At 41.4% G+C, this 13021-nt stretch overlaps 1 protein-coding gene across 1 annotated transcript in view; it reads left to right on the plus strand.

The window, feature by feature from the left end:
- The first annotated feature begins 1389 nt into the window (after positions 1 to 1389).
- The window catches only part of SLC6A15 (solute carrier family 6 member 15), a 36670-nt gene continuing 25038 nt past the window's right edge, over positions 1390 to 13021 (plus strand). The window contains exons 1-2 of the mRNA XM_058023077.1: positions 1390 to 1505; positions 11592 to 12068. Coding sequence (XP_057879060.1) covers positions 11780 to 12068 — 289 coding nt within the window. The 5' untranslated portion in view covers positions 1390 to 1505; positions 11592 to 11779. The remainder of the gene's footprint in view (positions 1506 to 11591; positions 12069 to 13021) is intronic.

The raw sequence follows: 13021 nt of genomic DNA on the forward strand, positions 1-13021 counted from the left end.
TGATCAACATTACCAGTTAATTTACCAAATAGAAGTATCACTCATGATCTGGCAAATGAAAGCATAAATTCTTCCTTTTATTAGTACTTAGTGTAAAAGAAACTTAATTCACAGTTAGAAACTTACCCAAGGCAAGTTCATTTTTCCTGAGTTGCAAAGAATATTCAGTGAGTACATAATCTATTATCTACAGGGCTAGTTTTATGCATAACTGAAATACACTGTGGAAATTATTAGTTAAGTGAACTAGCACCAATAGCAAGAGACACACAATGCTCTGATTAATTACTTTTAATAATGAAGCCAAAATGAAAATAAGTTTGTATCACAGGTTTTGCAGTACAAGAAGAAGGAAATATAAATCATACAGGCAGACTATCTTCCATACTCTGGAAGATTATTCTCCTTGATTCACGAGGTGTAATAAGGCTATGTATGTTAAAACTGAAGCTGTTGCAATAATTGTTCTTACAGCGAGCATTAAAACCAGTTCATTCTCCATTCGATCGCGCCTATCCTCAGCAAAGCCAATGGGCCTCTCCCACCTGGCAGCCGCGCCTTCGAAGAGCTCACTTCCTCATCTTTACTACGTCTTCCTTGCTAGGCAGGATCGATCTGCCTTTTCTTTTTTTCTCCCCAAAAGAGAAATGCAAGCAGTGAAAAAACTGTCCGAAGGGCAGTGAAGACTTTAAGACAGAACCTTTCGGGGAGGCCTTGAAGCCAAACATCACCTTCCTGCGACTGCAGGAGCCAGGGCTACAAGAGCTGTGCCCCATCACCACGGGGATGGCCGCTGCCTTCCCCTCCTCTCACCGCCTCCCCATCCCTCCATCCCGCAGGTGTTGCACTTGCTGCGGCCGCCCCCCTGCTTCCGACAGACCTCTCTTCCTTCCTGGCTCCCACAGCTCTCATTCCCACTAACTCCCTTTTCTAGGAAAACCTACGCGTTCCCCAGGAAGCTCTCTCCTGTGTTCCTGCCTCCCGCCTCCAGGCCGCGCCCGCCCGTGTGCCGCTACCCCACCAGAGGAAGGCCAGGGCGGGCCGCTCCAGCCCGCCTGAGCGCCACACGGACCTGGGGACCGCCACGAGTCTGGGTGCAGAGAGGCGGAGGCGGCAAGGAATGAGGACGAGGATAACAACGAGGAACCCGCCGTGCCTAAGCGTGGCCGCGGGGATTTTGGCGCGGCGGCCTCCCTGTCCTCTGGCTGCCGCGCCTGCCTCCTGTCCGCCCGCCTCCGGCAGAGATGCTGCTGCAGGCGGGTGGGTGGGCGCTCCTCCCTGCGTCAGGAGGTGCGGCTCCCCCGGCCCGGCGCTGCCCTCCCCTTTCCTCTCCCCCCGCCGCTTTTATGTCTGTCTTTAAACGCCGCCGCAGTGAGGGTTGGGCACATGTGGCTGCCGCCGCCTGCCCGCCGCTGAGCCCCGCGCCCGCACGGCCCCGCTCGCCATCCTCGCCCGCGGGGGCACCCGGCCCCCCCCTTTCCGCAGCTGGCGCCCGGCGGGCGGAGGTAAGGCATGGCCTGGCACGGCAGGGCAAGGCACGACATGGCACGGCATGGCAGGGCACGGCGCTGAGCGTGGCTGCGCGGGGCGGCCCGCGCCTTCCCAGCCCTGCCATGCGGCTGGGGCCGCGGGGGAGCGTGGCCGCCTCCGTGTGTCGCCGGGCGGGAAGGGGCAGGATGTACGGGGGGTTCCTGTCCGCCCGGTGTCCGCCTTCCTGCGGCTCGGGGTCCCCCCAGCCCAGGGGGTTTTCGCCGTGGTGCCAGCCTCTCGCTGGCGCGGAGAGAGCCGGCGCCTCGGGAAACAATAGCGAGCGCCGGTTAGAAGCCGCCCATGTGTTTTAGCTCGGCGGTGGGTTAAAAGGATGTACGGGGCTGTTTTAATCAGTTTTATTATTATTATTGCTATTGGCATGGACGAGAAACTTATATCATTTTCCGAGTGAAAGAAATTTAATTCATCTCCCGTGTGTTGCGTAAAAAAACCTCAGATGCATGTGTAGCGCGTGTTCCGGGCAGCGCGGGCTGTCCCCGCCGGAGCACCGCGGCGATGCAGGCGCCTCGCCGCACGGACGAGCCCGGCTCGGGGGGAGCCGGGTGCCCCGGGAGCGGGGTCCGGCCCCGGCATGTGCCCGGGCGGGCGCGCTGCATTGTTGCTGCGGAGCGTGGGCGTCGCCCGGCGGGGCCGCCCGGAGCCTCCCGCGCCTCTCGCCCCGCCAGGGCGGTGGCAACCCCCGGCCGGGGGCTGCTGCGCCCCGGTGTCAGCCATGTTTGGGTGGGTATGGTAATGAGGACCTTCTCCCCACCTTTGTGCCTCTGGGATTTATTTTCTGTGCGGGATTTTGATGGTTGCAGCCCGCCGTGTACTACGACATGTCCACAGGGTTGATTCATACCTACAGCGTTCTCCCAGTGATTCTTTTTCTCTTCGATTTTCTTATTAATCCTTCTAATTTTCTATGCCTGCATTGCCCGGTTTTGTTCTCGTTTTCCTAGTGTTAGAGCGAAGTGGAATTTCTTTGTAAGGCTTTGCTTTTGTTGTGGAAGTAAATGAGATGATTGTAATATGTCTGCACAGTCACACTGATCTGGCACACGTGAGAGTTGTGATGGGATTTCATCTATTTAAGTAAATTGCGCTGTGTTTTACTGGTTAAAGACCACATTATCATCAACGATTTCATTTTCAGTGTGCTCCTGCTGCATAACAAGCTCACTGCTGTAGTGTTGCTTTCTAAGATAAGTCTAATAATTTCTAAATAGTATGTTACCATCCGTATATCACTGTGGAGTACCATAGGATATGGACCCGATTTCCCCCCTACAAAGTGTAAATGAAGTAAAGATTTTGTTATCTGATGTCATATAAATGTATGCTGGCTGTATTGTGAAGGCAGCTTTCTCCATTTGATTAAAAAGTGATGACAACATAATCAGTTTCTGTCTATTTAACAGTATATTTCCGATTATCTGCCTAACCTTAGAAAGGAAACTATGAAAAATACTTAGGAAAGATTGCTTAATTTCATTTTGGCTAATATACAAGTGTTTTTTTTTACCCACACCCCGTATTAAGATAACTATAGACTCACAGCCTGCGCGCAGTGCATGTTGGACACTCCCTTCGGGCTCAGCTCTGTGCTTCAGACTCAAGAACAAAAAATCTCATTGGTTTTGATCTGTGCATGAAAAACCAAACCATTCATAGCTGTTCAGATGTGTCACCAGTGCAGGAAACTGAGAATGTGAAACCGCCAAGATATCTTGAAACTAGTTTTACAGCATAATCTGATTCCTTTTGACCTTTCATGTCTTGTCGTTCTTACTGTTCTTTTTTCCATATTGCAAAAGCCCATATGCACAAAATGTTTCAAATGCTGAATTAGTCAGAAAAAAAAAAATCACAAATTATTCAGAAACACAATCTATGATTGCACCTCTTCCTTTTGATTTAGATGACATTGTTGAGGAGTAGTCACTGCTCAAGTGGTATGGAATTACCACTTGAAGTATTCGTGGTAGAATCTTTCTGGGAAGATTTTTTTTTTTTAATTCTCTAGAATAGCATACCAGAAGTGTACACAACATTAAGGACATTTTTACCTGTTTTCCCAACTACTTTCCATTCTTCTGACCATTTTACTCATCTCCATTCGTAATGTTCTTAAAAGACAAAATACCTGTTGATATTGGAAGAAGTTTTCAGTCTCAAATTTTAATAGATCAGCATAGTAGTGGTAGCAGCTTTTACACGTGACTTTAGAGGTCTCTGAAATCTCAGTTGCAGAATAACTTTGACATATCAGCAGGTGGCTGCTTGGGCAACTCCATTTGTCCTTGAAAATTGATTCAAGGTAACCTGGCCATTACTCAGGAAACACATTGAAGTAATTTAGGGGAAAAAAAAGCATCATTGACAAATGACAACCAAATGCTATTCCACTGAAGAGCTGGAAGCACAAATCCTTGTGAGACAGTACAAAGTGGTGTGAAAATGCAGTGGTAACTGCCAGAACGGTTGCATTAGGCAATGGCAGTAACTGGACTGAGCTTCCCATAACCCTACACTGAAGCAGAGCTCTGTGTTCTTATCCTTCACTCCTCAGGCTAGGGATGCCTTGTTTGTATGGGAGAAAGCAAAGAAAAAGTTAGTGTAATGTTGTGGACAGCAGTGCCTCGAGATTTGGTGCCAGTAGTCTATTTCCCACTTTGGGGAAAAGAGTTTCTTGCTGCTGGCAAATGATAGTTTTGCATTTCAAGTGTCAGAAATGTGTACTGCAATATTAATAATTCAGCTTGCCTTAAGCCAAAATGGAGACGAGTTGAAAATTGTAGCGGGACATTTACAGTGTTCATAACTTGAAAGCATGATTTGTGCAATGAAATCAAATAATCAGATGTGATGAGAAGTAAGATTTCTGCTAAAGCATATGTTCAGTTTGGCTTTTTGCTTGTATGTAAAAATGAGGAAGAAGTAATCACATAAATTCTTCCCAAGGACAACTTGATTTACTTATTGATACATTCTGAAGCACAGAGGTCAGAGAATTAGGGTCTCGGGGCAACTATGTATCTGGTAATATCTAATTTTCAGTAATTGATTTTGCAACTTAAGTAACTTTAATACTTTATTGAAATAGCAAACATACTTTTGCAACCTCTCACTTCTGAGAAGTGTGATAAAATTGAACAATAAATTCACGGTTCTCTTGTATCTTATATGATGAGTTTTGAATATGGATATTTCGTTTCAAGTTGCCAATAGTTACGTCTTTTCAGTTTGACCAACCAGGGGTAGAATTTCTTCATAATTGCTGACATTGCTTCACTTGAAGGAGTGGTACCACTAAATTTGTTCCTTCAATGAAGTACATATAAGAAAAGACCGCTGAATTAGTGATATACTTTCTCCATTTGAAAAGGAGGTTGCAGTTAGCTTATCCTGTAAGTCTCTGAAATAGTGAGGTTGATTTGTGAGAAGAAAATACTGAGAAACCTGTACAGAAGTGAGAAACTACAATAAGGCAAATTAATTCTTTGGAGATTATGTGCAGTGAAAAAAACCCTGACATTTAAGAGCTCTAGGTTGTAACACTCTGTCTCTAGATGTTTCTGTTGGGCCAGGGATTTGGCAGTAGTCATACAAGCTGTTAAGATCAAGTTTATTGATAATGAACAAACCTGGAAAAGAAACTTTGCTGTTTTTATTGTGTTTGTTCTATAATAGTAGGAAGTATTGTCCTGTAACTAAAATGTAAGGAGGCTAATCTGGACGAGAATTTTTTTCCATTTGAGTCTGTGCAGGGTTTTGTTGTAGGATAAAGCCACGAACGATATTTTGTACAAATGGAGAACAAATTTCCCGGCAGTATGAAACATGCAGTGTCACTGAAAACTGTATAACCTGTATGTGCAGCAGGTGTGAATTCAGTCTGGCGTTTTTAAATAGTTTTCCCCTAATATAAATGATTCTGTTGTAGACACCAGAATAAAAACTTTCTTCTGATGCATTTAAGTCTCCCATAGCCCACAGAGTTCTTATTTTTTTAGAGTGTTGTGAATGTGTAACAGATTTCTCTGCATTCTTCAGTGATGTTTTCTGAGACATGCTAATACAAGTATAACTGTATAGAATATAATTATCTTTAATTGCAATTGAGTTAAGCACCTATTGAATCTAAATCTTACTGACAGGCTGTATTAAACTAGGTAGGGAAAAATGCTAGCTCCTGTAGTTCATGCTGAAGAGCAGCATGATGGTTGCATCAGTTTATAGCTAGAGATGGGCTTGACTGGGCAAAAAGTTAATGGTGTGTATTCCTATTTCCACCAAAGAACACAATGCTGCATTGCAGCAGTAATTCAGTCTGTGCAATGAGTACTGTAACACAGTGTAACTCTTCCTGAAATAATTATCTGTACACAGATTCCCCCAGCGATAGCCATTCTTCACAGTCACAGTACTCCCGTGAAACCTGGTTTGCTCCTGCAGTCTTCCTCCTCTCTTTTTCACTCAGATATGACGGTCACTAGGTATTCCCCACATCCTGTCTGCATAGATTTCTTTTTTGCAGACTTACAGCCATCCGTAGCTCCTAAAACTTCAGTTTTCATTTTCTGTATTGCTTGTTCCCATCATGCTTTTTCTTCCCAGCTTGTCAACTCATATTTGAGATGCATTTTGTACATTTCTTTTTGGTGCAAAAGGCTCCTCTTCTGCACTTTTGCATATGATTCTTCTCCAGTGATTTCATACAGACTGAAACATTTGGCATGAATACCAATAAAAATCATTTATGAACATGTGTCATGGTGACAATCCTGACTTTTAGTTCCATGTCCTCTGCTTAACCATACTGGTTTCTTCATTGGCAGTCAAAGGGAAGACTTTGTGAACAGCAATGTAAGACACAAGCTTGTGGGACTGGACTGGTACGCCACACTAGCATAATCTACTTTCAAAACTGAGATTATAGTGATGTGAACTGGCTGCAGCTTTTTATTACATTTTGCCTCCCTCACAGCAGCATGTTAGTATGTAACTGCTTCCTCAGGGAAGAAAGCAGTGCGCTGAAGAATAGAATGTTGATCTCTTTAACCCCTTCAATGGTAAACATTGAACCAAAAAAAGGTATTGAGGATTATTTGTAAAACATTAAAAATGAAATGTAAGTAATTTTGTGAAATCACTGTGTTTCCATCAGAAGTAAAAAGAAGATTATAAAATAAAAAAGTGCACTGTGTTAAAAAATAATATTTTTGGCTCTCCTTTTCAGAGGGAAGTGCTGGTTTTAAGAAGAAATGCGATGTAAGAATTGTGTTGTAATTTATATTTGAAAACACTGCTAGAAGTTCGCTAATACTTAGTTAATCAGTTGTTGCAATAGTATTGTGGGATGTTTTAAACATGAAATTGCTTTACAAATGGCTTTTTATAGAGGTTTGTGCTGAATTTCCAAGAACGTGGGGCAGCTGCACTCATTATACTTTCAAATCTGTAAGTGAGGGGATTTTTTTTGTGCCTCTTTTTTTGTACATGTTGGGAAAATCTCCAGCCTTGTAACTTGAATTGTTTATTGGTATTAGACAGCTGAGAGAACCAGAAGTACAGTGTTCTTCTAGTAGGTATCTCTATATTGATTGGCATGCAGATCTGTCTGATAGAGATGCATGGGAAGGAGCCCAGCACAAGATTCACTGCCAGTGTAATGGTGAAGAGGAGCAGCAGTGTTGAACAGAACCAGGACAACTCCCTTACTAGGCATTCCTTGCAACAAAGATTGTGAGAAAAGGACATGCAGCAGTGTTTTTCAATGTGTCTTTTGGTGCTTTGACTAATGACGTTCCTTTGGGTCTTACTGCAAATGCTTGCAAGTTTTGTCAGTGGAGGCGTTGCAAGTCTTACCTCCCTGTGCCAGCATTTCTGAATGCAGGCCTGAAGCTGAAGCAAAAGTTCTATAGTGAGCTTGGATCTCCCAGGGAGCTAATTTGGGTCTGAATTCCCTGTGGCAAAGGATTATTATTGCTTAATCTGCCAGTGGTGTGGAGGTCTAATAAGGTTACTTTACTTGTGCATGCTGGTGCATTGGGTTGATTCTTTTTCCATGGAAAAAAATAACAAAATTCCTGCTGTGTTCTGAGAGAGAAAGGTGAGGTCTGTAGTTTGCTTGGTATCAAAAAAGTCAGAAAATACTTACTGTTTTATCTTTCAGTATGTGAAAGAAATAGATATTAGCATATCAAGGACAATGCTAGTAAGACATAATTAAAATCTAGCTCATATGTTTGTTTTAGTAAAGTTTTTGCAAAAGTTTGTTTATGCCAACTCAGATTATTGATTGCGCTTATTTCAGTGACAGAATAATTTTCTAAATGTTCCTTTAACTGAACCATGTACTGTTCATCAATTTCCATTCTGTTAAATTCCATCAAACAATACAGATGTTTGTCAGGTCAGTTTAAGAGTAATTTTAGATTTCTTTATAAATGGAATTTTACATAAAAAAAGGAAAATCATTCTTATTTGCTCATTTCAGTTGTGGGAAATTCCAGAATAATAGTATATTCTCCAATAAAGGTGGGAATAAAAATTTCCCTTCAGTGTTTTCATCTGACGGGTTACATCGTTTGAGTCATGAAAAGGAGGAGATGCTGAGAACATAATCAATTGATCAAATTCCGTTATCTAAATTCAAGACAGTAAAAAAATACAACCTACAAACAAACAGCTTTAATAAGGCTAAATTATATTTTAGGCATTTTACTTTTAATCCAAGGTACTGGTTAAGTCATAGTAATGTTTTAAAATAGCTTACAAGATTTAGGACTTGGAATCCTAATATAATGATAGTTTCTCCTAAGTATAATTTGAAAATTGACATAGCAAATCCCCATTTTACTAAGGATTTACAAAATTACCTGTCTCATCATATAGTTCTGTATTTATTTACAAGGCAATGTAGAAGGTAACAAGTACTGGAACTAACTGAAGATGTTTAACAGAATTTGGTGTCATATTTCCTAGTTTAATGCTGATGAGCTTCAGTACCGGATTGCATCCAAGTGGTGTGGGAGCATAGAATAGCATTTTATGTGGTGAGGTGCTCAAGTTCAATACTCTGATGAGGAAAAAGAAAGCCTGTTTAGGGTTCGTGTTCAGCTAATCAGTGCTGGTGAGTAACTCTACTCTTCTCCCTATTCAGACTTCACACAGGAGCATTCATGTCTATACCTGGCTCAAGCTGAGTAGTTTGATATCAGTCTTCTTTGGATATCAGTCTTCTGTGCAGGTTTGTTCTGGATCAAAGAGCAGCTTCTGTGCGTGTCACTGACTGCGCTCTGGGAGTGCTGAGCACAGAGCAGTGGACTCCTTGCACAAACCTGCTGGGTTCACACTTCAAACATTTGTACCTGGTGGTAGTATCTCTTGAGAGAGGACTCCTTATTTGCTTTAGTACCAGCTCCTTTAGTACAGAGAAAAGTTGTTAAATCTGACAGTAGGAGAGTGCTTTGGATTTGTGGTGTGTCCAGAAGGACTGTCCTCCATCCTTGGTGCAGTCTGGCCAGTGATAATGTGCTGAGTTAGGAAAGCAGTCCTGTTAGAACCATGCACCAGTCTGCTGAGCATGCCTCCCACATTTTCTCAAGCCCTGCAAGTGTTGCAGTCTATACAGGGATATTTCTGTGGATAACATACTGCTTAATGGAAGGTTAATGAAAGGGAAGTTATTATGATACTGTGCTAGGAGTAGAAGTCTCAAGCCAGCTTATCCTGAAGCGTAGCAGTGCAATGTTTAATGCATGACAGGACAGAGTGATGCAATTTTTGTTGGAATTGACTCATCAGTGAGAGCTCCAGATAAATCATATTGCTGTTCTGCAAGTTACTCTATCTAAAATAATTAAAACAGGTATGACCTTTTAAAACATTTCAGTAAATACTTATCTATGGCTTGTGTCTTTTTGACAGAAAATCTCTTTTTGTTATTACAGTTAGAGAAGGATTTCAGACTTAGAGACAACTACTGATGTCGTTTCACATGTGCAGCTGTTTCATTTTAATGTAATCCCTGAACTTATTACTAATTACTGGAACTGAGAAGCTGCTTTCTAATTTACATCAGTGGAACAAAGGGAAAAACAAGTTTGAAATGTGACAAAAAGTAATATTTGAAGTACCAGGTGCTGTGCCTTGTAGTCCCAGAGCTCCATTAGGATTGCTTAAATGCTTCAGCTTAATGTATTGTTTGCATTTTGGTTCTACATAGGTATCTCAGTCAGAACTCAGAGCCACTGAATCATGTATGAACTAGAAGAGGGTGTAGTCCTTTGAAGACTGCAATGCAAAAGAGAGAACAGATGAAAAGAGGCCCACACAGACATTCATTTAGCCCAGATACACAGGATAGAGTATTAGGATTTCTCTCCTGTACAAACAAACAACTTTTCCCCTATTTTACTGTTCTCTGTATAGCTCAGACACCCTTTTTTTTTTTTTTTTTTGAAGAACTGGTATCAGTCAAAGCAAAGCCTGGTGCTAGTCCCACCACATGTCAGAAGGAAGGTTTATAGGACCCTGAGCCATTCAGTGACAGTAGTGAACATGAAGCAGATTACAAGCCAAGTAGGTTCTACTATGTTTCAAAAATTTGGGCTGACTGCCAGAGCTAGAGTTGCTGAGAGGAGGCAGTAACAGAAGGGAAAGTGAGAAGACAGTGACCGGAGTCTGGGGAATCGGTGAAAAGAGGTTACAACAAGAGTTCAGTAGGCAACTGGAGTGAACTTCAACTTCCCAATCCTTGGGAATTATTGGAAAAAGTAATTGCCTTGTTGGGAGGCTGGTGCTAGGACTTGTGGTGCAGAGGTTTTGTTGTGGTGCTGTGAAGTCTCATCTTGATAAGCTGTGGGCTGGGTTCCAGTGGCTTATCGCCTCTCCTTTGGCTCTGGCGCAGCAGCGGCTGCGAGGTGCTTGCCCTCTCAGTGGCCGTGTGAGCAGTACCTTGCAGCTCTCCACTGCATGGCATTTTGTCAGGACATGATGCAGCCTTCATACTATGGATCACATAGACGTTGCAGCAAGTCCGTAAGCAAAAGCTGTAAGGTCTCATTTTTCCTGAAGTAATTTCTGATTCTCATCAGTTAGCAGTTCTTGATTAGACTTCTTGTGTATTCTTTACAGAAACCCTCTTTAGAGCTTTCATGAAGCTTAACACATAATCTAAATCCTTTTTAAGACTCTTAATTGTGCAGATGGCTTTGCACACACTAGTTTTATCCCATGTGATTAGTGAAGAATTTATTGAAATACATTCCTCCCCAAAATCTTATGGTTACCTTTTGTATGGCAGCTGCAAGCAAGTCTGTCTTTTTAAATGATTGTGTTTAAGAAAAACACGTATTCAAATGCAGGCATTTTTGTTTCTGTGCATGCACATTTGAAGCAGTAGGCTTTTAAAATGGATTTGGCATTTCAAATATTTCAGATAGCTTCTTAGAAAGAGGAAATAATTAAAAAATATCTAAAGTATCAAAGCTTATAAGAGATGAGCATCTCTCCTTTCAAACTATGACTGTGATTATATATTCCAGGATGGAGAGTAACAAGAAAATAAGTTACCATTGCTTTTGAACTACTAGGTGCATCCTCTCTATCAAAATTTTAATTGCTGCCTGACTTTCTGAAATGGTCTGAAAAACTTAATTTACTTTGGTTAAGATATACTTTAATAAATTCAAGTAAAGCCATTAAATCAGGAAGTAAGGGAGTTGGGCTCCTACATTTTATGCAAAGTGCATACCCTTTTATGCCTGATGTGAAGAATCTTGTTATGGTATCAAAGTATGAGCAATTAGCCTATCAGTCCTTAGGAACTAAAACAAAACAAGTGAATGAAATGTAATTTATAAAATATTTTAGACCAAATAGTGGACTTATTTCCTACAATTTGAAAGTGGTCTAACATCCCTTTCTTCTTGTTTTGTCCTCTTGTCAAATCATTGAGCTATGCAAAAATGGGTAAAACAAAAGACACAATTTCAAAATTAAGTTTCTTCTGCATAATAATATAAAATAATTTTTAATTTCTTTTTCCACAGATACTTTCAGTAGAGCAAGTGTTGAGAAACAGAAGGCCTTACTCTTGATTCCCTGGTATCAAGGACCCATCAGGCACCATCTTCAGTCTTTTTATTCAGTATTTTATCCCAAGCAGAGGGAGAGTCTGCTTCAGTGTCCATCTGTTTCAGCTGAACGTCGTCTCCTTGCTGTTTGTTTCAAATCACAAATGCCTAAGAACAGCAAGGTAGTGAAAAGAGATCTAGATGATGAGGTCATTGAGTCAGTTAAGGACCTGCTCTCTAATGAGGACTCTTCAGATGATGCCTTCAAGAAGAGTGAACTTATGGTTGAGGATCCAGAAGAAAAAGATGTAGATGTTGAAGAAGGCTCAGATGTAGAAGATGAAAGACCTGCTTGGAACAGCAAACTCCAATATATTCTGGCACAAGTCGGATTTTCTGTGGGATTGGGGAATGTGTGGCGATTCCCCTATCTGTGTCAGAAGAATGGTGGAGGTAAGTTTTGTGATACAGCTGGTTGTACCTAGATGATGATGCTGACCTTTCAGATTTCAAAGTTAGCAGAGAGAGCCACAGTCAAACCTGCTCCAACATGTCAAGTTTTTCTTTTAGTTTTTGCCAGAGCCTATGAGGAAAAACCCACATTCTCTTTATTTAGAAAGAGGCATTTGTTAAAGTAAGTAGCAGATCCTTCCAAGATGCCATTTACTCATTTTAGGGTAGAAAGCTCTTGATAGAACCTTAGCTACTGCTCAAACCAGTGGCTACCCATAACACATAATTATGGAGGGTTGCAATGTTTAGGACCTGGTTATTGTGCTTAAGTGTTCTTTATAGTAATTTGACAATAAATCAAGACATTAAAGCTACATCCACTTTAAAGACCAAAGCAGCATTTATCTTTTAGTATTTAATGATACTAAGTTTCACAGCTTTACTTTCTAATTGCTTTTAACTCCTGGCCATTTGATTGTTATTTACTTCTGGCAAGAACTTCAGAATACTCTGAAAGGGAAAAAGTAGGGGTTTTGTTTTGTTTTGCTTTTTTACTGATGATCTGTTTTTGTGTTGTTAGACAGTTTACTATTTTTGTAAATAACAAGGTACCTTTCACTTAAAACAATGGCATCAAGCTGTTTCTTAGTTGACCATCTGTGGTCTTGAATGCAGTTTCAAGTATGAGGCTGGAAACTTTCCTTCCTCTATGAATGCAGGATTAGTATTTCATCCAATGCTATACCATACCCAAATATACTACATTAATGCACACTCTGTTGCAGTTGATTACTAAGCTGAATTCAAAACAAACCTCTCACTTTTTGTGATACAGAAAGTGAATGTGTACAGAAAAAGAAGAATAGCATTCTACTGCTTTTTTGAAAGCTGAATGAAACAACTGATGTAATTGAGGAGTATAGAAATGAACTTGGAATATGATAAAAGTGTAA

This window comes from Melospiza georgiana, chromosome 4 (genome assembly GCF_028018845.1).
Source record: "Melospiza georgiana isolate bMelGeo1 chromosome 4, bMelGeo1.pri, whole genome shotgun sequence".
Taxonomy (NCBI): domain Eukaryota; kingdom Metazoa; phylum Chordata; class Aves; order Passeriformes; family Passerellidae; genus Melospiza; species Melospiza georgiana.